Below are 26,002 nucleotides of genomic sequence, written 5' to 3'. Positions count from 1 at the left end.
ATTTTAATTTTACCCCTCATGCAAGTGGAGTAAAATTCTTCATGTTTGTAACTTTCATCCAAGGAATCTTCTCTGCCAAATAACATGCAGAGAGGAGGGGGGAAATGTTGCTGGGCTTATTTATATTTATTAATACATTTTTACATTGCCTTTCTTTGTGACTCAGGGTGGCTTACAATAATAGATTAAAACATTTATAGTTAAAACCAAAATAAAGTAAATAACCCCTCACTTGCTCCCTCCCCACTCAAAAGATGCCCACCTTTTCAAAACCCCTCAAAAGCTTTGGCAAACAGATGGCTTGCAGTGCCTCCTGAAGATTTCCAAGGTACAGTGTAGGGACTCTCCGCATCGCCTCAGGGAGACCATTCCACAGAGCCAAGCTACAAGTGACGCCTTACACAGGTTGGACACTTGTCAGCTTACCTCAAATTTTGATGGGGAATGTAGGCATCCTGGTTTTACTGCTTGGCTCTCCATTACAGCTGCAAGACCAGGATGCCTACATTTCCCATCAAAACATGAGGGAAGCTGACAAGTGTCCAACATGTGTCAGGCATCACTTGTAGCTTGGCTCTGAGCAGGAGCCATGATGGAAAAGGTCTGGTAGATGCCAGACAAGCTACTCTAAGGGCCAAGCTACACATGACGAATGACACTTGAACAGCAAGTGTATTTCTCCCTGTTCACTTGCCCTCCACTCAATCCACTTGCTGTTCAAGTGTCATTCGTCATGTGTAGCTTGGCCCTAAGATGCTGGATTGTCAATATATGGCTGCCTGAAGAGCATAGCTGGGGTCCCTGGATGGGAAGGACTTTAAAAGTAATAACCAGATCCTTGAACAGAGCTTGCAAACAGACTGGCAACCAATGTAGTTGTTTTAAAATGTTCCCAGTGACTGGCCCACAGTCAGGCTGCCGCATTCTGCACTAGTTCCACTTTCTGGGCTGCTTTCAAGGGCAGTCTCACATAGAGTGTGTTGTAGTAATCCAGCTATGAGGCTTCAACATGGCCAGATGGGCTGTGCCTAGGTAATGAGAGAATTATAACAAGAGTTAGCCATTTCTTTTCTAGTCCATTCTGAACTTAACCTCGTTTCCCGGTATCCACCAAGGAGCCAGTGGGATTTCTTAGTGCAAATGGGGTATTTTAAACAACAGGAGAATGTGCAGGCATTTGCTTCTCCTTCTTTGCCTACTTGCTGCATCCCCCTAGGGTTACCAGGTACCCTTACACTCCTGGCGGGAGGCACTCACCTTCTCTGTGTCACTCCTCAGTGCTCGAAGTGTGTGCAAGCTTCTGCGCCTGCACAATGATGTCACTTCAGGTGATGTCACTTCCAGACAACATCATTGCGAAGGCACAGGAATGTGTGCACGCTTCACAGAGGGCGCACTTGGGGTCCAAATTACCCCACTGAGAAGAGCGGGAATGCTCTCAAAGACGGACAATGAGGCACTCCTGGAAAGTGAGTTCATTGTCCTGCCTGGAGTTAGCCCAGGAGGCACGTTCATGCACCTTCCCCCTACCCAGCCAGGTAAGTGGTGCAGGGTAGGGTAAGGTAGGAGTGGGGGATCCCCTGCTTCCACCGGAGGACTTGTAACCCCATCCCAGTTTTTTACATATATGGAAAGATTCAAAACTGGGACTTCTTTCCTGCTTTTGGAGGAGGAGAATTAGTTTTCTGCACACCGTGTCACTTGTTTTATGAGCTTCTTATTGTCTGCCCACAGAAAACACATCATCAGATCATCATCGCGTGTCCAGGAAATATTACAATGATGATAGATAGATGCAGTCTCTGTATCAGGCATCTGACGAAGAGAACTTGATTCTCGAAAGCTTATGCTAAAATAAAATTGGTTAGTCTTAAAGGGGCTACTGGACTCTTTTTGATTTTGCTACCACAGACTAACACGGCTAACTTCTCTGCAATGATGATAGATGCTCACTTGCTGGCCCAGATTATCTTTGAGTGCTGGGCTGCATATTGTAGATATTACTGTCTAGCCTCTCATGTCTTGCTGGTTGCCCTCAGCTTTTGGGATGAGTAACATTTTGCTCCCCCCGCCCAAGTCAGAATAAAGAGGCAGATACAAGAGTTGAGAACTAAAGGGCCACTTTATTAAATTGTAACAACACAACTGTCAACATGGCAAGGGCCTAACTAGCAGTACAGGTCAGACCCTGGGGGTCACCCCTGGATCTCCGCCCTGACTTGTCAGATTCCACCATGGTGTAACCAGAGCTTTTTTCCAGCAGGAACACAGTGAAATGGAGTTCTGGAACCTCTTGACAATGGTCACATGGCTGGTGGCCCCACCCCCTGATCTCCAGACAGAGAGGAGTTTAGATTGCCCTCCGCGCCGCTCGATGGCGCAGAGGGCAATCTCAACTCTCCTCTGTCTGGAGATCAGGGGGTGGGGCCACCAGCCATGTGACCACTTTCTCCGTGGGCAACTCACTGAGTTCCACCACCTCTTTTCCCAGAAAAAAAGCCCTGGGTGTAACCCCTATGAGGTAAGTGGTTGAGCCCAGTGGGGCAGAGTCAGTAGCTAGAGCCAGGCAGCTGAGGAAGAAGCTGGTTGTTGAGGAGCTTAATAATAATTAATATGCTCTTATCACCTTGAATACAGTAATCAGAAATGTTGTATGTGAACAATATAACTAAAAGTGGTGTTTGTGTATTGTGTATGGTTGGTGTTACTGGGATTGTATTTATTTATTTTTTTGCAGGGATGTAATTCCCCGAGGAGAGGATAGAAGTCTGGGTCCCAGTTGCTTCAAATTGGAAGGACAGTGAAAAAGGACTCTATCACTTGTTTAATTCCATTAAGTTGAACTGTTTACCTTTTCAAAGACATTGTTGGTTTAAAGTTTCGTATGGTTGCACTTATTAATTTAATTAAAGAAAAATTAGTTCCATTGTATTAATTGTTAAAAGGTTTGGGGAAAAAATTAACTTAAAATTGTGCGAAAGTTTGCTTCCTAAGCCCCATACAAAGAGAAATTATTGAAGAGTCTTTTGCTACAATCCTCCTGATTATGAAGCAACTAGAACCGAGGCTTCTGTCCTCTCCTTGGGGAACTACATCTCTGGGGAGCTTGACCCGGAGCTTCCTGAAGCAATACAAATCGTTTTGGGAAGCTTTGATTTGGGGTTTCCGAATCAGGCCCAGCATGCTAGGGCCGATTTGGAAATCCCAAATCATTGCAAATCGGGTCCGATTCGGGTACTTTACCTGAATCCAAAAACCAAATCGGACACCGCTAGTTACTATTGTCCACATCTAACATGTTTCTGATTACCTTATTCAAAGTGATAAGAGCACATTAATTGTTATCAAGCTCCCCAGCAACCGGCCACTTCCTCAGCTGCTTTGACTCTAGATACTGACTCCGCCCTACTGAGCTAAACTAATTAGCTCATGATGGTTACACAAGCATAGGTGGAAGCCTGCTCAACCAGCATGCATAAAAGTTGCCCAGTAGGTGCCAAATGTGACCCTCCACTCTTCCACTGACCTACAGTTGTATACTCAACAAGCTATCCTACCTAGAAGTCATAGCCCAGGGCATCCTACTGCAGAGGAAGAGGGGGTGGATCAGGGACATGGTACTGAGGAGGGCAGCCCCCCAGTGAAAGGGCTAGGAAGAAAGTGAAGTGGTGCAGCAACAGCAATTGAAGAGCAACCAGAAGGAAGGCCCACCCATAATAGCTCACCTGGGGAGAAAAGGATTCCTGTTGAGGTAAAGGCCTCCTTGAGAAGAAGGGCTTGCTCAAGAGTAAGATCAGGGAAATAAGAGCTGGGAGGGGACAGCATGCACAGATAACTGAAGGCCGGAAAAGAGCATGCACAGGCAATTCTGAGGCTTTTGCAGATGGGAAGCCGCCATGTCTCCTGAAGCCCTGGAAATTGGTTCTTGGCCACAAGGACAACCCAGAAGAACTTTGCACAATTGACCGAGACAAATGAGTTACTCTCTGGCTTAATCCTGCAGGAGGGATGCAGAGGCCAGGGTAAGGACCTGGGAGGAGGACCCATAATGGAAAAACAGCCCTTGCAACTAGATCTATCCAAGTTTAGGTGGGACATTATGAGCTGGTTGGGCCACAGGGTGGTGGTTGATGCTGGGAGTTAGCTGTGTACAAGAACAATACCATTGAAGTACAAGCTTCAATGTAGCAAGGGCAGGGGTGGTTCGGGGAGGGTGGAAAGGCAGGAGGGGTCTGGAGAGGGATGGCAGGTAGCAAGGGCAGGGGTGGTTCGGGGAGGGTGGAAAGGCAGGAGGGGTCTGGAGAGGGATGGCAAGTAGCAAGGGCAGGGGTGGTTCGGGGAGGGTAGAAAGGCAGGAGGGGTCTGGAGAGGGATGGCAGGTAGCAAGGGCAGGGGTGGTTTGGGGAGGATGGAAAAGAAGGAGGGGTCTGGAGAGGGATGGCAGGTAGCAAGGGCAGGGGTGGTTCGGGGAGGGTGGAAAGGCAGGAGGGGTCTGGAGAGGGATGGCAGGTAGGAAGGGCAGGGGTGGTTCGGGGAGGGTGGAAAGGCAGGAGGGGTGTGGGGTGGGATGGGCGTTTCACTCGCCCGGCCCAGCCGTGGCGCGGCCGGGCTCGGAGGGCGAGGGGCGCTTCACCTCCCCCATCCCCGCCCACGCCGTGGCTCTGAAGGGCTCAGAGGGCGAGGGGCGTTTTGCCTCCGCTCGGCCCCTGGTGAGAGCAGCGCGGCGGGGCTCCAAGGGGGAGGGCATTTGCCTGCTCAGGCCCCGCCAGGCGCGGCGCTGCGGGGCTCCAAGGGGGAGGGCATTTCGCCGTCGCCCCGGATAGGCGCTTGAGCGCGTCGCTCTTCCCGCGTCACCCTCTTCCTCCAGCCAGGCTAGCTTGCCCGTGGCCTTCCCCGGCGCCCTTTTATGCTGGTGCGCCCGGGCATGCGCACCGGCATCCATGTGAGTCGTCGGATAGATATTAAGAGAATTATATAGTAGGATGGGTTGAATAATAATAATAAAGTAGAATACAAACAAGACATAAATTGAAAAGAGTCCAGTAGCACCTTTAAGACTAACCAGCTTTACTGTAGCATAAGCTTTCGAGAATCACAGTTCTCTTTGTCAGATGCATGGATGGCCAAAAGAAACTGGTCAGATATATACGTGGAGAGGGGAGAGGGGAGTAGATGCAATCAGTAGCTTCTGATAATGAGACTAATTGACAATGGGACCAGTTTCTTCTTACCCTCCATGCATCTGACAAAGAACTGTGATTCTCGAAAGCTTATGCTACAGTAAAGTTGGTTAGTCTTAAAGGTGCTACTGGACCCTTTTCTATTTTGCTACTACAGACTAACATGGCTAACTCCTCTGGATCTATGAAGATATAAATTGAATAAATGAGATATTTTTACCCCTCTCCCTCAATTCCAAGGCAAATAATCCAAAATAGCATTAATTATACTTTTCACCCATTATTAGAGGTCCAGCAGAAAAGCTATAGATATTTTTATATTTTATATCCACTTTAAATTCTATCATACACTATTTGATATTAATTCCTTTATCCAATTTAATAGATTATAATTGGTCTAGTCTTAAATTAGTAGATTGACCTATTATATGTATAATATGTTAGTCCATTAACTCACAAAAGTAAAGAATAAATAATAAAAACATAATAGGCAGAAATGTTATTTCATAAAGAAGAAAAGAGGGAAACTTAATTACTTTAGCTAGTTTAAAAATCAATTTGCTTATAAGTGACCAAATATATAAACTACTAAATAAATATTTCCCCCTCCATCAACAATGAGTCAGGTCATCATAAAATATTGAAGAATATTTTTAAGATCTAAACTTTATCAGAAGAAAATATTCCAAATATTTTACTCCCTGCTTTGCTCAGGTTACTGCAATCTACTAAGTATATATCCTCAATATTTGTATGTTAATCTATTAGCACACAAAAATAATAAGAAGGTAATAAAAACACGGTATTTCAAAAAGAGAAAAATATTTCCAAAAAAAATAGACTGCATTTCTTGAATCAATTCAGCTTGTATATTTAGTTATTATGTATCTGGAAAAGAACCTTTCATATCCTGGTGGCCAGGAATCCTCAATTAATTGCAGAGGTTGGAACATGTGTGTGCTTGTATAAATTGGAGGGGATGTCAGCATGTTGTTTGTAATGCAGTGAGGTGAATGATTGACACAGAAAACTTACTTTATTCTGAAATCTCTCACACAAGCCCAGCTAATGAAATTGGGGCGAATCTCTGTTCCATTACACTTTTATTAGTAGAATGTCTTTATGTCATCTACGCATTAGTAAATTAAATAGCCCCAAAGTACAGACTTATCACTTACAGTTTTCTTTCTCAAAAAGAGTCCGGTAGCACCTTTAAGACTAACCAACTTTATTGTAGCATAAGCTTTTGAGAATCACAGTTCTCTTCGGCATATGCACTGTGATTCTCAAAAGCTTATGCTACAATAAAGCTGGTTAGTCTTAAAGGTGCTACTGGACTCTCTTTGATTTTGCTACTACAGACTAACACGGCTAACTCCTCTGCAGTTTTCTTTCTGTAAAACAGAAAAGAGTCCCCAAAAGGTAGACTTGTATTTGGGGTGCTTTTTGACCCCCAATCATATTTGCATCAGGCTTTTTGAACCATTAGGGATAATTTTCCTTAGCGTACCATGGCTGCTCTAAACACTTCAATGAAAGTGGTCCATGGTGCGATGTAAAGCAGAATCTCCTTTTCGTCTCAACAGTGACTGGATTATATTTTGCTTGGAAATAAGGGCATTTTCCCCGCTGCTGTCATTTGACTTTCCACAGAAGGGCGAACTCTTTCATGGAAATGCTTCCCATGTCAGTTCATACCCATTGCTATTCCATTGTTTGTTTATTTCATAGTAGTAAAACCCCATTATCAAACTCATCTTTTAATTCCTTGCAGTTGCTCTAGAGTAGTAGGGAAAGAGCTCATCGCTTATCTGCCCCTCCCGTCTCTCATTACACTCTCCTGGCCATTAGGTTACAGTGAAGATTAGCGCTTTCCATGGGACCATGATGTAGATAGGGAAAGAGCCCAGCTTATACATTAACTCTTTTCGTGCCAGTCTGCAATCTGGGCATGCTGACAGGGGCATCTCCCAGGGACAGAGGATAGACTCAGGTAGCCATTCAGGTAACAACCTAAAAGAAAATAGCTTGTCGAGATGTTCAGAGCCTGACAGTACAGAAACAGTGCAGCAGGTAGCAGGGTTACAAGAAAGGCCCATTTCTCCCAATTTCTTCATAAAATCTTTTTCCATTTCTTTTCCTCTTTTTTAGGAACTTGGACTCAGTTTCTAATCAGTGCTGTTTCATCAAAGTAAAACTCAAGACAAGGACAGGCAGAAAAGAAGGGTTTGCAAATTTTCAGAATTCCACTCTGTAGAGGCTCAGAGGCAGATGATGTCTTCCCAAATCTTCCTCCCCTTCCTGCTAGAGCACCACCCAGTGGTGTGTAACATTAAAGAACTGCGAGGGCTCACATTACAAAAGGATGTATCAGTTTGTCCACAAAAAGAAATCAAAGAGAATGGAAAGTCTGCTTTTAAAAGAGAATAAGAGGAATCAATGGATATAAATAAGAAAGTGAATTATGGAAAAAGTAATTCCTCTCTGCATAACAATTCTAACTAGAGCATAGGCTTTGCATGCCGCTCTATGGAAATAGAAATGTGTGCAATGGCTTCTTTGTATTCTGGTATCATTTTTTAAAAAAAGATAAAAAGTACCCTGTAGTCTGCTTAAACTCTGAATATGTTAACCACTAAAGAATTGTTTTTGTTCATGTATTTGTCTTTTGTACCATATCAATATTTTCTTCATGTGTCTTTCAGTCTACCTTTGCAAAGCAGCTCCTTTCACTAGCTGGGTGTCTGTAAAGGAGCTATAGAACGTGGATGTTTTGTGGATGGTGCTTGGAGAACCTAATCCAGATATAGGTATGTTCCTAAGAACCACTAAGTGTCTAGTTAGCTTTCCTATAACAGCCTATTAATCTCCAATGAAGATGTACACCCAACCATGCTCTTTTGCCTTGCTGTAGATACAGTACACAAGCCGACTAGAGAATCTTGTATTCATTTTATCTTTTATTCTACATCTTTAACACTGACAAAACAGTAGGATACATTGAATACTAGGATAATGCCATACATTAATCCTAAACCAATAATTACAGAATTGTAATTACATGAATCCAGATTAGCAATAAACAAGCATGGAGCCTCCTCCACGAACAAGCTGATAATCAATTTAGTCCCTTTATTTGTAGGCTCATAGTCATAACCATCTTCTAACAACAGCCAACTGCCCTGCTTGATAGGGCATGCATTCTTGGCCAATTCATTATCTTAAACCTTCAAATTCCATACAAAATTATTTGCCATCAGAATGTGATTAATATGACATTCAAGGAGTACCATACTTAAGCAAGGAATATACAACCATGACAATCTATTATTATTAGTACCCCTTCATGGCATATATAAGCTGTACATTTTAAAGCAGCCATACTCACTCTGTGGCTTGTGGAGAGCTATATTCACAATTACCACCAACCAAAAGATCCTCATGACAACTGTATGTTATCCCTCATACAGTATACTATAAGATATAACTGTTAACATTAAATATATAGCTATACACTTCAAAATTGCTTTGACCTGGAAAGCCCACATGTGACCGATCCTGTCAGATTTCAGAAGCTAAGCAAGGTTGGCCTTGGTTAGTAATTAGATGGGAGACCTCCAATGAAGACCAGGGTTGTAGAGGCAGGCAATGGTAAACCACCTCTGTTAGTCTCTTGACATGAAAACCCCACCAGGGGTCACCATAAGTCAGCTATGATTTGAGGGCACTCTCCACCACCACCACCAAAGGCCTCATAACTGGGTTTCAGCTGGGGGTTGCAGTTCCTCAGCACAGCCTTCCTCCTCCTTGAAAACCCTCTGGAGAATTAGCTTCAAGCTCTCCCTATGTCCAGCCTTCCTTTCTCTCCCAACCAGGAAATAAATCAGAGGGTTAGCGCTGCTATTTAAACAGGATAATGCCAATGCACAAACTTCAAAATATAAATGGATATAATTATAAAAACTCAAGATAGCTAGGACATTAAATGGAAAAGCTAAGAAGAGGAAGAAGAGAAGAGTGAGCAAGATGACGGTCAAAAGCTTTCCCCTCTGATGTTGTGATTTACAGCAAGCTTTAATGAACAGGGCGACAGCAGCAGAAGTCATGAAGGGGAGGCAAAGCACAGCATTCACAATCAATTGGTAATATTTTACAATAATATTTCCATGAAAATTAATTATTTGGATAATGATAGTAATGAAAGAAAGCAGGGTGGAAAGGACCCATATTAGGACACATACAACGGTAGACAGATGTGGTTGCCGACGGCATCGATACCAAAGTGGGAAGAAGACAGCCACACACCTGTCAATGCTGATAGCAGTCAGGAGAAACTGACCAGCGCTGGACATTAATAGGAAGAGAAAGAAGAACAGAGCAAAAATAATATTAGAAAGATAACTTTGTCCAAAAGACTCATTAACAACAACAATAATAATCAATGACACGAGAAGTCCAAAATCAGCGATGGCCAAGTTCAGGATGTAGGTGATGAATGGATTCCTCTTAATGCAGAAGCCAAGAAGCCAGATGACGATTCCATTCCCCACGGCACCTAAAATGCAGATCACCAATATGGACATAATAATAAATGTTTCTAAATTAAAAAAAAGATTCTCTTCACTTTTGTAATCAGGGGTTTTATGAGATGAAATATCTTCATATGGAAATGAAGTGGCATTATAACTGAAGCTATTATTATATTCCCACTCTGCATCCATCATGGAAAGCGTTGTCAAGTGAACGTTGGTTGTGAGGCTCATTTTCTTTTTTGGAGATTCTTGTATTGACTTCTTGGACTTGCGTTTCTGTTAGGAGAAAGGGAACAATGAGTAATGCCATTTTTCTTAGGAGGATGATTGGATAAATGTTTCTGCCTTGTATTGCAGACCTCAACCAATTTGAAAATGGGCCACTTGAGTTTGTTGCATTTTTTTCCCACAACAGGCTTCTTTCTGGTCTGAAATAAAGGCCGTTGCACTTTCAGGGTTTTTTTTCTAGCTTTAAGCTATTATAAAGCTAGGAGGGTTGTTCTCGCCACTTCGATCAGCGGATAAATGTTTACTGGTGGTCCCCAGCCCTAAGGAAGCCCGCCTCGCTTCAACCAGGGCCAGGGCCTTTTCAGTCCTGGCCCCAGCCTGGTGGAACGCTCTGTCAATGGAGACCCGGGCTCGGTGGGACATATTATCATTCCGCCAGGTCTGTAAGACAGAGCTGTTCTGCCAGGCATTCGGTGGTTGAAGGGGGTGGTGTCATGTCGGCCTCCCACTTTTGGGGTGGGGGAGGGTTCTTCCCCACCATTGCACCTGGTTAATTTATTTTTCTATTGTTTTGTATGTTGATTTTAGTACTGTTGTTTCTTGTTTTTATCGATTTTAACTGTTCACCGCCCAGAGCCCCTTGGGATGGGCAGTATATAAATTAAAATATAAATAAATAAATAAATAAATAAATAAATAAATAAATAAATAAATAAATAAATAAATAAAAGAGATTACAGGTTATGACCTTCAATTTGATCCCCAAATTACCTTCCTTGACTTCTGGCAAAATATAAATGTTCTAACAATCAGGCGTGAATTAATTGATAGCTTACTGGTGGTGGCTAAAACACTAAGAGCAGCAAGATGGAATCAGAGAAGTATCCCAAATGTAGATCAATTCATATTAGAAAAATTATCGTATCTTGTACGTAAAAACAAGAATCTCTCTCTCAAATCGTCTTTCTTTGAAAAGTGGTGGCCCTTCTTTGAATTTATTGCTAGTAAAGATAAGTCCATCTGTTAGTATATATAGTTAAGACTGTTCTAAGTGTATCTTATCTTTGCTGTTCTTACTCCATGATTTTACTGTTATTGTTCAACTTATTATTGTTTCTTCTGTAGTTGTAGTTATGTTTCTTAATAATAACAATAATAACAGTAACAGTAACAGTAACAGTAATAGTAATAGTAGTAATAGTAATAGTAATAAAAGCTAGGATGGTTGAAGGTTTGATGGTGGCTGCAGAGAAATGCCCTCCACTCAGCAATTCCCCCCAAGATTTCAGTTATTGTGACTACACTCTGTCCATGTGCAGAGACCCAGCTGCACATTCATTGCATGCAGATAGAAGGGGGTTGAAACAAGGAGCCAACAGTCTCCAAGTACACAGCACTTGATCTCTTGGTTAGGCAAAGAAGTCTGGTGGAAGCAGGACAACAGCTTAGTATCTAACATGTTCCCAGGTCACACCCAAAAAGGACAGAGTAACCAAATTTCTAGAAAGAAAACTCTTCTTTTGAGGGCAGGAAAATCCAAACGACCCACAGGTGGGGCAGATTTTCCAAAGTTGATTTCTTTTACATAAAGAAGAATCTCTTCTTCAACAGCTTCTGACCAGGGAGGAACAAGCCATGATGGAAAATCCTTTACCTGAGGACCCCATCTTGTCCATGTAGCAAGGGAGAATGGAGAGAAGTCCATGAGAATGAAGGCAGTGCTGGACTTTAAACTGCTGCAACTTCAAGTACGGCTAGCTTGCCCTTTAAAATGTTTTTGCTTAGGACAAGTCCATAGCGTAGGGACAGAGAGCTGCATGTTTTTGCCTTTAATTTTTTCCCCTTTAATTAAACTATAAACTATGCACCATAACATAATAAACATAGAGAATAAGAAAAAACACACAGTTCTAAACATGACACACTAACAATACATATATCTATATAATGAAAAGGAAAAGGGAAAAGAAAACAACAACAACCCTAGATTACACTACAGGTTGAGTTCCGATTTTCTCTGCCACAAGTATATATCATTTCTAGAGTCACACTTATTCTAGGTTAGTCACAAAACCCTTCTTTTTCCTATTGTTCATGTTTCTTAATCCATAAATCCGGATGTCATCAAATCCTTGTTATCCATTTCATGCAAAAAGTCTATTAACGGTTTCTGTTCAGTCAAGAAGTTAACTAAAAGTTGCCTTTTCATTGTTCTCTTGCTCAGCCTGAAAGCTTGAAGAGAACATGTGTCTTCTTGTATTTATTTCTTAATATTTCTCGTAATTTGAATTCCTTAAATTTGATCTCTGGAACCACACCTTGCCTATTCAATCTTGCTATCAGAAGGGGCAGCAGGTCAGCTTGCCATCCCTAGAGTGTGATTGCTTGAATTGCGCCCCCATGCTAGCTGGCAGAGTGCTCTCGTTTAGGCTTTAAATGGCAATTCAGGAGCAACTCCAATTAGGAGATACCTTCTGAGTGGCTGGCGAAAGTAGGTGGATTTGGTGTCCCATAGATAGATCTACAAGGCTGAGGAAGCCCACCCAGAAACTGATAGGGAATTGTTGAGTGAAGTATTACTTTCTTTTGTGGAAGGGAAGTTACCGGGAACGGGCGTCCTTATGAGTCGATATGGGCATGAACAGCAATACGAACAAAAAAAAAGCCATGGACAGCCCAATCTGCTGTTCGAGAACAAGCTGTTCATGAGGCCCCATTCTAAATGAACAGGTGGTCATTGCAAGCCTCGTTCATTGCTGTTCGTCAAGCCAGACAGTCTGGCACCTGCAATCAATTCCCTTGGCAACTTAGGCAGAGACTGCCTGAACTCTGTCTGAACTCCTGCTGTTGCCCTGGAAACCCTAATCTAAGCCCAATTTAGCTTGATAGGCAGGTCTTCCTTTCAAGTGTGAAGCTTCAAATTTGTTACAAGGAAGCAAAGACTAGCAGGGAGGGGGGGGGGCTCCCAGCTCTGGTTTTGCAGACAGTGAGGGAGAGACAGTTGCTGTTGGCATTTTGAGAGAGAGACAGGGAGAGTGCATTAAAGCTTGAATTTTCTTTGTGTGTGGTAGGATAGGGATCTACCCCTTCAAGTCCCAGGGCTGCTGCCAGGCTCTGGGGCCAAACTATTATTTATTATTGGTACCTTTCCTGGTGCCTGCTCAGGTCAGGTTTCTGGGAGTGGTGCGGTAGGGATCTTGACCAAACTTGGATGATGGCTGGAGGAGAGCCTGTTGGCCCCCACAAACATCCAACCATGAACATGTTCGTGAACAGGTCATGTTCATAAATGTTCGTGAGTCCCTGTTCGTGGATGGCAATGAACAATGAACACCATGTTCAGTTTTCTTCCTGTTCGTGCCCATCTCTACTTATGAGTAGGAGGAATTAGCAGCAAGGAGAAGACTAAGTAACAGGTGTAAAAAGAGAGATCTCCACCAATTTTTACGGGGTCCCTTCCCCAAGGAAATTGACAAGACTGGTGGTGTTCTTGAGTTGAGGAGTATTTTTATTTAAAGGGGGAAACTCTGTCTCACACACGCACACAAGAAGTAACTTGCAAGCATAAAAGATTCTTAGGAAAAACAGTGGTGAAACTGTAATAGATTTGAGGGATTTGGGGTGATAATTACCTATTCAGTAGCGGGGTAGTCTATGAAGAAAGAGGGCTTCAAACCGCCAGAGTTTTTGACTGGGAGAGGCTTAGGGACAGAGACCCTAAGGGTACAGTGCTCGGATCCAAAGAAGTGTGCACAGTTTGAATGGGGCCCTGGTTGCTAATTAATTGAAGCTATTGACACCATTGCTCCTTGTCGACCCCTCCAGCCCTTCAGACAGAAGCCAGACCCATGGGTTACCATGCAGCTGGCTGACTTAAAGAGGTGTATTGTCGAAGTATTATCGAAGGCTTTCGCGGCTGGAGAACAATGATTGTTGTGGATTTTCTGATCTATATAGCCGTGGTCTTGGCATTGTAGTTCCTGACGTTTCGCCAGCAGCTGTGACTGGCATCTTCAGAGGTGTAGCACCAAAAGACCACGACCTTAAAGAGGGTTGGAAGACATATAGAAAGATATTGGCGAAAAATTTGCATGGAAGCAGAGTATGCTACAGAACCCACTGGAGGGACTATGAAGCAGAAATGAAAGCTGCAAAGAAATGTTATTTCTCAGCAACCATTGCATCAGATAGTTCATGACCATCCAAACTGTTTAAGATATCCAGACACCTCCTAACCCCTAAATCTGAACCTTTACAGTCCCAAGAACTGACAATCAACTGTGAGTCCTTTGCTAAGTTTTTTTCTGATAAAACAGCACGAATACGCTCTGATGTAGATGCTAGCTGCAATGCAGACAAGATGAAAAAAATGCCTAATACTCCATCTAGCTTGCAGCTGGACTGCCTTGAACCAATTACAATGACAGATATTAACAGGATCCTGACATCTGTGCAAGCCACTACTTGTGTGCTCAATCCTTGCCCATCTTGGCTGTTAAAATCAAGTAAGGACCACATAAGTGAATCACTGAGGTCAATTATAAATCAATCTCTAACTCAGGGCATCTTCCCCCAGCCGCTCAAACAGGTGGTTATCAGTCCTCTAAGTAAAAAAACCATCCCTAGACAAAAAAATGTCGTTTCCAATAATCGCCGAGTTTCTAATCTGCCCTTTCTGGGAAAAGTAATTGAGAGAGCAATAGGTGACCAACTCCAGATCTTCTTGGAAAACATTAGTGCTCTAGTCCCTTTCCAATCTGGATTCAGACCAGGGCATGGGACAGAGACAGCACTAGTAGCAGGATGATCTCCGGCTAAATAGGGACAAAGACCATGCCTCCTTACTGCTCCTCCTTGATCCACCTGCAACCTTTGACACAACAAACCATGCCATCCTATTGAGGCATTTAGAGACAGAGGTGGGCATCAAAGGATGTGCATTGGAGTGGTTTAAATCATTTCTCATGGGATGGACCTGTAAGCAGTCGGCCCTGGCCTTCACCATGTTTGATACACAGTTAATACAAGCCTGTGATATAAAAGATCACAGAGCCCCTGAATTAAAGCATCCATGTCTGCATCAGGGAAATTCCCAAGCTGGCTAGGCAGAATATTGCTGGACCCAGCCCAAGCATGCAAACGCAAAGGACATCGGTGATTGGATTTGCAGTCCTCCTGAGCAGCTGGCTTGAAGCCTAGACAATAGGGGTTTTATAATACACATTATATTTGACAGGATATATATTTAAAGGAAATAGAATAAGTTTAAAATAACATCCTTGTTACATATTATACTACATTACACTGTTATGCTGTATTGAGGGGTATAAGATGTATACTATATTGATAGTATATTTGATAGAATATGTGTAAAAGAATTAGATTGTGCTTAGAGTAAGGGATATTATGATTACATGTGGTAGGAAAGTACAAATGAAACAGATTTAAGTAATAAGAAGGGTCAGGGGTTGGAAAGCTGTTGGAAGTCGATAGGGAGGGGGGAGGAAAAGGGTGGGGGATAGGGTTAATTAGATATTAAGGGAATGTATGTATTAAATTTGGAATTTTTACTCACCAATAAAATTTTTTTAAAAAAAATCAAATCAAATCAAATGAACACCACCAGAGCTAAGTTGATGAATTTAGGGAGGGAAAAACTAACATTCCCAGAATTTGATACCGTTATCAATGCATCTTGATAGCTCTCAATCTTAGGATAGAAAATGTAATCACGGGAGGAAGACATTGGAATGTGCTAATCGGGTGACACAGCGAAGCCCACTATTGTGTGCCATGCCACCAATGTAGCACAGCACCCAACACAGTACAACACAATCACATAATATAGTATACAATCTGATCCTCTAACATGATGTATTATATATAATATACCACATTAATATACTTATTTAACTACTCTCATTGTCATATATTTATTAATTCTAAAAAAATTCCCCTAACCCTAATACTAGCTTAGATTATAGTTATACTCCCCCTAAATGGTAAGATCCCTTCTCTCTTCCCTTATCCTCATTTTTCTTTAAAAATTCTCAAACTGCCACAGTTCTCCTTTTACATCCCATTTTTTTTCCAAAAATTGTTTCAATTTCCCCCAATCAACAATGTATTGCCCTAGGTCAAGATCTTTAAGTTTCCTTGTCATTTTGTCCATTTCCGCCATGTACAACAGTTTATAAATCCAGTCTTCTACAGTTGGTATTTCTTGTGTCTTCCATTTCTGCGCATACAAAAGTCTTGCCGCTGCAGTCCATTCCAAGGTTCAGTAGCAGTAGCAACAGTTCTGGGTTCTTACGTTCATTTGATTTTACATTTCCTTTCACACACCTTGGCAGTACCGATCAAGAGGTAATCAAACCTTTGTAATTCCCAGAGACTGACCTTTACGGTCTTTGTCTTGATGGCTGAAGAACTCCCCAGCCTCAGGACACATTTTACCCTATATAAACTGAGGCTCCAGCCCATTCAAACTGTGCAAGCTTCCAGGACCCACAAACGCTGCTCCCTTAGTGTTACTTCCCTAAGCCTTCTCTCTCTGGGCTGAGAACGCTGGACGTTTGAAGCTACTGGCTTCCTCTGCCGACTTCCCTGCTCTCCAGAATCCATAAATACACTTCCCCTCCCTCACTCTCTTCCAACTTCTGCCTGGCTTCCTACGACTCTGTGTGTGAACCAAATTTTTTATTTAGTCATGTGAGTGTGTTTGTTTCCTTTTTCAATAAAATATTACTCTTTGAAATATACATTGTACCTCTCGTCTGCTTCTTGGGGAAGGAACTCCGTAGGCATTGGTGAAGCTATCTCACCATTACCCCTCTTGCATAGCCTTTCTCCTTGCTGTTAATTCCACCCAACTCTTTTACTTGCAAGGAGACCCATTCAGGTTAGAGACCTAAAGGATTGGTGTTGGAAATCAGCTATAGAGTTGGATGTCACCAATATACAAATGACACTCAACTCCACATCTCGCTATCCAGGTCCCCTCAGGATGCCGTAGAAATCTTGGATCACTGCTGTAGGAAAATGGCTAAAAACGAACAAATTAAAATTAAACCCAGAGAAGACAAAAGTGATGCTTGTTGGGAAGGCACAGATCTTGAAAGACATTGTACTCCCCACTTTTGAAGGCGTTTGTCTGACCCTTGCAGACGCAGTTAAGAGACTAGGGGTTATATTGGATCCAGCACTACTTGTAGAAAAAAAAGTTAAGGCAGCTGCAAAAAAAGCCTTTTACAATCTTACTCTAGCCAGGAAGATGGCTTCTTACCTTGACATGGCCAACCTGGCCACCTGGATCCATGCTATGGTAACTAGAGATTGGCACGAACAGGAAAAAAAAACGAACACGATGTTCGTTGTCATCCACGAACAGGGAATCATGAACAACCATGAACATGACCCTGTTCACGAACATGTTTGTGGTTGGCTGTTCGTGGGAGGGAGGGGGGAGACTTTGAAGGGAAGAAGATTCCCCGTCCCATTTGCAAACAGCGTGGGGAACCTCGTTCCCTTCAAAGTCTCCCTCCTTCCAGCTGGCTGGAGGGAGGGAGAGGGAGACTTGGAAGGAAAGAAAGTTCCCTGCACCATTTGCAAATGGCATGGGGAAAATCCTTCCCTTCAAAGTCTCCCTCTTTCTAGCTGGCGTGAGTTAGGGAGGGGAGACTCTGAAGGGAAGACGGTTCCCTATCTTGTTTGCAAACAGCGTGGGGAACTTCCTTCCCTTCAAAGTCTCCCTCCTTCCAGCCGGCTGGAGGGAGGGGGGGAGACTTTGTCAAGAAACTCCTGACAAACGGCTGAGTTGGAGGTGATGTGCCCCTCTTCCTGCTGCTGTGTAGCAGCAGGGAGAAGGGCATTTCACCCCAGCAAGCTGCACTCAGCTGCTTGTCAGGGGTTTCCCTGACAATCAGCTGAGTGGGAGATTTAAATGTCCCTCTTCCTGTGCTGCGCAGCAACAGGGAGAGGGAAATTTAAACCCTGGCAGGCCGCACTCAGCCCTTGTCAGGGTTTTCCCTGACAAGCGGCTGAGTCAGGGGTGAATTGCCCCTGGGCTTAAATTGGGGTTTCCAGGGCAACAGGAGTTCAGACAGAAAGTCCGTGCCTACTGTTGCCAAGGGAATTGATTGAAAGGTGTCAGACTGTCTAGCTTGATGAACGGCTGATAATCACCATGAACAGGGCTTGGAATGAACACATGTTCGTCGGGAATGGGGCCTCATGAACAGCTTGCTCACAAACAGCTGATTGGGCTGTTTGTAGCTTGTTTTTTGTTCATATTGCTGTTCATGCTTGTCTCTAATGGTGACATTAAGACTTGACTATTGTAATGCACTATACATACGTCTCCCATCCAAATTAACTAGGAGACTCCAATTGGTGTAAAACACTGTGGCATGACTGCTATCAGGAGTGAGCAGGAGCATGAGCATCACTTCCATCCTGCAGTCACTCCATTGGCTACCCATTACTTACCATGCTCAGTTCAAAGTATTGGTTATCACATACAAAGCTCTTCATGGCCTTGGCCCAGCATACCTATGGGAACGCCTCCTTCCTTATGTTCCTCCACAGCAACTGTGCTCATCTTAACAGGGTCTCTTGAAGGTGTCAGTCTGTACATGGGCGAAATCAACAGTACCCATACATGGGCTTCCTCTGTGGTTGCCCCTACCCTGTGGAGCAGCCTGCTTGAGGAGTTCAGAAGAGTCCCCACTCTCCTAGCTTCCTGCAAGATGCAAAACCGAATTATTCAAAAAGGCTTTTTTATTGTAGGAAGGGGCCTTCAGATGGTTGATGAATGTAGCGCTTGATTAGATGTTCACAGGATAGAGTTACAAACTTATCTGAGCTGATTGATAGTCCTCGATCTTAGGCTAGGATTCAAACATGGAAAAGAGGGGAGATTGGAATGTTTGAGTCATGATGCACGAGCACCTTTCTTGTCAAACTAACACATTCCATAGCTTAGAGGGGCAGCAGCCAATCATGCCCAGTCCTCAACATTTGCATCCACATTCCACTGGGCTGGACTCGTCAATGCTTTGCTCAGATGGCTGGTTCTTTGATGCGAATGAATATGTATCATATTCAAGGGGTTTATGATTTTTATATCATAAGCTGCTATTAAAGATGATGGAGGTCGACGTCGACTGCTCACAGGGAAGATTGTGAAGACACTGACTAGGTGATGAGGGAAGTAACTAACTGGTGCTTAACAGGCCCTACACATCCCAGAGAGCTTTGAAAAATGAGCAGTTACTTGTTCTAAGTTCTGTAAATTCTTAATAAAAGTTCATCTTATGTTGTACTGTATCCTTTGGGTTGCCTGGTCTCCTTGCCCTTCCAGCAGGAGGGGAGAGCCTGGCACAAACCTTGTACTTTGACTTTGATTAGACCCAGGGCTTTTTTTCAGGGGGAATGCGGGGGAACGGAGTTCCGGAACCTCTTGAAAATGGTCACATGGCTGGTGGCCCCACCCCCTGCTCTCCAGACAGAGGGGAGTTTAGAGTGCCCTCCGCACCACTGGAGTGGCATGGTTTGCAATCTAAACTCCCCTCTGTCTGGAGATCAGGGGGTGGGGCCACCAGCCATGTGACCATTTTCTCTGAGAGCAACCCACTGAGTTCCACCACCCCTTTTCCCAGAAAAAAAGCCTTGATTAGACCCACTTGGGGCCAAATTGCTATTAGTGCATTGTGTAGCCCAGGGTGCCTTGCCTCACGAGGAACACCATTTTTTATCCCCGACTTTGATCTCGGTATTGGCCTAGAAACAAAAAATGGAACTTGCAGTAAACCAATAAAAGGTGGCTATTATCTGCACTAGGTAACTAAGTGCAGTGAGTCATGCCGCAATCCCGATGGAATGCAGAGTAGCACTTCCATCCATTATCCAGAGCCCTTCCCCAGAATGATTACATCATAAGGCATTCTTCTGAAGGATTTGGGAGCCTCCTCCCTCCCTGGTTAATTTGGCCCCAATGAACAACTCTGATCTCCAAACTTAAGCAGTCTTGGTTCCCAATTTTGTTCCGCCATTCTGGAAGCCTCTTTAATGGATCAAATCAACTATTCCTGTGTGTATTTTCAGCTCATTTCTTTAGTTATGCACACCCCTTAGTAACTATCTTTCTGTTATTTATTTTTAGGCCCTCAGAATACCAATTGGGCTAGCCACCAGCACCACCCATTTGTAGATTTTCAGAAACCACAAACGGCATAGGTCCAGGAGGATCCATTGTTCTCACCTTGTTCTTTGTCTTCAATTAGGCCCACCTGGGGCCCAAATTTGCCCACTGTGTAGTGTGGGAGTGCTCTGGACTGTGTGAGGATGTCACTCGCAGGAGTTATATTGGCACACTGCCCTGGGAGGCCTGTTCCCCTGCCTTCCCCCCTGTCAGCCATATAAGAGGCGGCGGAAATGTAGAGGGTGAGAGCAAGTGATCTCCCACCCCCACTGGAGGACCTGGGATCCTCCAGTGGGGGTGATCTGCTAACGAATTAGGAACCAAAGGCCTTGCCACTCTGTTGCCTTACATATCTGTTGCTTTAAATATGTACTATGTACCACTTGTGTTTCATGTTGTCTAATGTCATTTCTAGAACTGCATTTTCCATTTCAACATTTTTTCAACTCTGTATTGGATCCCTGCTAACACTATGTCTTTGTAAACTTGTATTTATTTACCCTATGGCATTTTTTATGGAAATGTACTTGACACTGTATGGAAATGTCCTTGATTCTGATTGTACTAATCTCACGCTATGTAATCTGCCTTGAGTCTCAGTGAGGAAGGTGAACTATAAATGACATAAATATAAAATAAAGGAATAAGCGTAGGCTTAGGAAGAATCTCAGCTGTCCGAATGAATATCTTAGCCAAATTGAACTTTTTATTTCAAGTGATTCCAATCTATATAGGTAACAAAGGGCAGTGAGTCATGCCGCAATCCCAATGGAATGCAGAGCAGAACATCCATCCATTATCCAGAGCCCTTCCCAAGAATGATTACATCACAGGGCATTCTTCTGAAGAATTTGGGAGCCTGCTCCCTGCTCCCTGATTAATTTGGCCCTAATGAACGACTCTAATTTCCAAACATAAGCAATGGGCCAATCTCAGCTAATCCCTCCCCTTTCTTTAATGATTGTACATGAAGATTTCTGCCCTCTCCTTTCTGGAGAAAGCTGTTCTTCACCCAGCTTTCTCCAGAAGCATTCTTGATATGTCTCTGCAAAAGTTTCCCTTACCAAGATCAGCAAAGCTTATTCACACACCTCCGGGAACTAGATTGGATTTTTACTACCCAGATCTTCCCACTGCCGGAGTAGGTTAAATCTTCAATGATTGCCCTATCATCTCTTGGGGCTGTGCTAACGTACACTGTTCTTTTCAAGGGAAGTTGGGGAGATGAAGCTCTACTCATGCTTGCTTAAGCAAAACCAGCAAATTCACCCTTCGTAGCCCAAAAACCTGTCAATCCAATGAGTTTTTCTTCCAGACACACACAACAATGGACACCAGAGGGTCACACAATAGTGGGAAAATTACTGGCAAAGTGGTGGCTGTGGGCCAGAACCTAAGCAGTAGATTGTTCCATTGCCAACCACTAGCACAGAATTTTTTTTAAAAAACCTGTGTCCTTATCATGTCAATAAAATAGCTTTGTGGCTTACTGTTGTTTGTTACCATGTTTCCCCAAGCTTAGTTTTGTTCTTGTGATTAGGGGTAAATCCTTCCTCTCCTGAGCCCCATTCCCAACTGGCAAGCAGACAATGTCATTGCCTGGGAAACTTCTCCCCCTCCCCACAAAGATGCATAGAACCTTCTCCCCTTCCCTCCAAGGAAGTTAAATTGAATGGATGTTTCCAAAGCCGATGGGTAGGGGAAGGGTATATTTTCCCCAGGCAGTCTGCCAGTTGATGCTTCACACATTCCCCTTCCCATCAACGAGGTTAATGCTATGGGAGTCTCAGGGCCAAGCTACAAGTGACGAATGACACTTGAATGGCAAGTGTATTTCTCCCTGTTCACTTGCCCTCCACTCAATCCACTTGCCTTTCAAGTGTCATTCGTCACTTGTAGCTTGGCCCTCAGTCTCTCCCCTAGGGATGGATTGTTTGCATGGTTAAGGAAAACAAGACGGTGTTGGTTGCAGCCCATGCTGTCTGGCTGCCTTGCCTGGCTGTGCTAGAACCATGTAGGTAAGAACTGAAATTACCCTCATGATGTTTGGGGGGTATGTATGGGGGGGACAGGATTTTTAGATTCTTGTTTCCCAATTTTGTTCTGCCATTCTGGAAGCTCCTTTAATAGACCAAATCAGCAATTTCTGTGTATATTTTCAGCTCATTTTTTTCTGTTATGCACACCCCTAGTAACAATCTTTCTGTTGTTTATTTTAATACCTATTGTGCTAGCCACCAGCACCACCCCTTTGTGGATTTTCAGAAACCACAAATGGATCCAGGGGCTGATGGTTGGTGGTAGATCTAACTTCTGGTGGTAGGCCTAACTTCTCAGGTATCTTTTCTGTACCCTCAGTTGGCAGAAATGGTCTGACATGCATAGAATAAATGACAGAGAAAATCCTCAGGAACATTCACAATGATGGGAGCTATTCCAGAATTTAAGTTAAACCAAATTAGTCTCTGACTACGGAACTTGAAAGAAACTTCTAATGGAAGGTTTGGAAGTGGAGGGAGAAAACAAAAAGATAAAGATAAGGCAGGAGTAAAAACGATAGAAAGAAGCAAGGGAATGAGGGGGCAGTCGGTGCATTGAGAAATGGGTAGGGTTTGTTTTAGTTAGAATGAGGACTAAAGCAGTTTACCCAACTTTACTGTAACACTCAAGGAGTTAGCAGCAAATATTAACTTTGAGGGAAAGGCTGAAGGAAGAGAAAGATGGAGAAAAAGAATCCAGCACAAAGAAAAGGTGCCATATCCTACCTCCGTTCAGTGCAAACCTTTGCTCACAACCAGATCAAAAGAGTCTTCATATTTTAGGGTCTTGGTCTTGATCGCTTTTCTACTTTAAAGAAAATGTGTCCATCCAGTGTTGATGACCCAACCCCAGCTGAAGAATAACCAAGAAGTGCTAGACTTATTTCATCAGGGTGGGGGCACGGATTCGACTTCAAGATGCTCTGACCACACCCATAAACTGGCATCCAATAGAAACGGGAAATTCGGCAACTCTCCCAAGATGCTCTGGAAAGCCTTTAAGTGGGGAGGGAATTGCTCCATTAGAAATGGGAAATTCTGCTCCTCTCCCAATATAATCTCAAGAGCCCTTAAGTGGAGAGGAAATTGCATCTACGATTTTGTGTCTCCAGAAAAAGTTGTTTTACATTTGTCAGAATTTAAAGGGTTTTTTGGCAGTCTTTTATTGCCTGAGAACTGAATTATTTGGAGTTGAATTTTTCTTCCTATGCTCTAAAATGGATGGTTTGCAGCATACTAACCTAATATCCTTTAGTTTTACTCTAAGTTTTAAATCTATTGGCAATAAACAACCATAGATACAGCTCCTAAGGTCCTCATGAATGCACCTGGACAATTCTTTTGCATTTTACAGTGCCAAACACCTGTTTAATGATGATGGATATGGCTGTCATACCACAACAGGCAATTTGCCCGATCAATGTTGAAAACCCCATGCTTCTTTTTGGGATTTCTCACCAAGTGTGAACCCATTCCCACAACATCCTAGGTGATAGATTCAGGATTTAATGTTGCAGCCCATGCTGTCAGGCTGCCTTGCCTGGCTGTGCTAGAACCATGTAGGTAAGAACTGAAATTACCCTCATGATGTTTGGGGGGTATGTATGGGGGGGACAGGATTTTTAGATTCTTGTTTCCCAATTTTGTTCTGCCATTCTGGAAGCTCCTTTAATAGACCAAATCAGCAATTTCTGTGTATATTTTCAGCTCATTTTTTCTGTTATGCACACCCCTAGTAACAATCTTTCTGTTGTTTATTTTAATACCTATTGTGCTAGCCACCAGCACCACCCCTATGTAGATTTTCAGAAACCACAAATGGATCCAGGGGCTGATGGTTGGTGGTAGATCTAACTTCTGGTGGTAGGCCTAACTTCTCAGGTATCTTTTCTGTACCCTCAGTTGGCAGAAATGGTCTGACACGCATAGAATAAATGACAGAGAAAATCCTCAGGAACATTCACAATGATGGGAGCTATTCCAGAATTTAAGTTAAACCAAATTAGTCTCTGACTACGGAACTTGAAAGAAACTTCTAATGGAAGGTTTGGAAGTGGAGGGAGAAAACAAAAAGATAAAGATAAGGCAGGAGTAAAAACGATAGAAAGAAGCAAGGGAATGAGGGGGCAGTCGGTGCATTGAGAAATGGGTAGGGTTTGTTTTAGTTAGAATGAGGACTAAAGCAGTTTACCCAACTTTACTGTAACACTCAAGGAGTTAGCAACAAATATTAACTTTGAGGGAAAGGCTGAAGGAAGAGAAAGATGGAGAAAAAGAATCCAGCACAAAGAAAAGATGCCATATCCTACCTCTGTTCAGTGCAAACCTTTGCTCACAACCGGATCAAAAGAGTCTTCATATTTTAGGGTCTTGGTCTTGATCGCTTTTCTACTTTAAAGAAAATGTGTCCGTCCAGTGTTGATGACCCAACCCCAGCTGAAGAATAACCAAGAAGTGCTAGCCTTATTTCATCAGGGTGGGGGCACGGATTCGACTTCAAGATGCTCTGACCACACCCATAAACTGGCATCCAATAGAAACGGGAAATTCGGCAACTCTCCCAAGATGCTCTGGAAAGCCTTTAAGTGGGGAGGGAATTGCTCCATTAGAAATGGGAAATTCTGCTCCTCTCCCAATATAATCTCAAGAGCCCTTAAGTGGAGAGGAAATTGCATCTACGATTTTGTGTCTCCAGAAAAAGTTGTTTTACATTTGTCAGAATTTAAAGGGTTTTTTGGCAGTCTTTTATTGCCTGAGAACTGAATTATTTGGAGTTGAATTTTTCTTCCTATGCTCTAAAATGGATGGTTTGCAGCATACTAACCTAATATCCTTTAGTTTTACTCTAAGTTTTAAATCTATTGGCAATAAACAACCATAGATACAGCTCCTAAGGTCCTCATGAATGCACCTTGACAATTCTTTTGCATTTTACAGTGCCAAACACCTGTTTAATGATGATGGATATGGCTGTCATACCACAACAGGCAATTTGCCCGATCAATGTTGAAAACCCCATGCTTCTTTTTGGGATTTCTCACCAAGTGTGAACCCATTCCCACAACATCCTAGGTGATAGATTCAGGATTTAATGTTGCAGCCCATGCTGTCAGGCTGCCTTGCCTGGCTGTGCTAGAACCATGTAGGTAAGAACTGAAATTACCCTCATGATGTTTGGGGGGTATGTATGGGGGGGACAGGATTTTTAGATTCTTGTTTCCCAATTTTGTTCTGCCATTCTGGAAGCTCCTTTAATAGACCAAATCAGCAATTTCTGTGTATATTTTCAGCTCATTTTTTCTGTTATGCACACCCCTAGTAACAATCTTTCTGTTGTTTATTTTAATACCTATTGTGCTAGCCACCAGCACCACCCCTATGTAGATTTTCAGAAACCACAAATGGATCCAGGGGGCTGATGGCTGGAGGTAGATCTAACTTCTGGTGGTAGGCCTAATTTCTCAGGTATCTTTTCTGTACCCTCAGTTGGCAGCAATGGTCTGACACGCATAGAATAAATGACAGAGAGAATCCTCAGGAACATTCACAATGACGGGAGCTATTCCAGAATTTAAGTTAAACCAAATTAGTCTCTGACTATGGAACTTGAAAGAAACTTCCAATGGAAGGTTTGAAAGTGGAGGGAGAAAACAAAAAGATAAAGATAAGGCAGGAGGAAAAACAATAGAAAGAAGCAAGGGAATGAGGGGGCAGTTGGTGCATTGAGAAATGGGTAGGGTTTGTTTTAGTTAGAATGAAGACTAAAGCAGTTTACCCAACTTTACTGTAACACTCAAGGAGTTAGCAACAAATATTAACTTT

At 43.1% G+C, this 26,002-nt stretch overlaps 1 protein-coding gene across 1 annotated transcript; it reads right to left on the bottom strand.

The window, feature by feature from the left end:
• Positions 1-8,932: 8,932 nt before the first annotated feature.
• On the bottom strand, positions 8,933-9,943 carry LOC129334008 (mas-related G-protein coupled receptor member H-like). The gene has a single exon (XM_054985931.1). It carries the CDS (start codon positions 9,941-9,943, stop codon positions 8,933-8,935), a length of 1,011 nt encoding a protein of 336 aa, XP_054841906.1.
• Positions 9,944-26,002: the final 16,059 nt, after the last annotated feature.

Source organism: Eublepharis macularius, chromosome 7, assembly GCF_028583425.1.
Source record: "Eublepharis macularius isolate TG4126 chromosome 7, MPM_Emac_v1.0, whole genome shotgun sequence".
In the NCBI taxonomy this organism is placed as follows: domain Eukaryota; kingdom Metazoa; phylum Chordata; class Lepidosauria; order Squamata; family Eublepharidae; genus Eublepharis; species Eublepharis macularius.
Note: the sequence above shows the minus strand (reverse complement) of the source record. Positions and strands in the feature narration are given on the sequence as shown.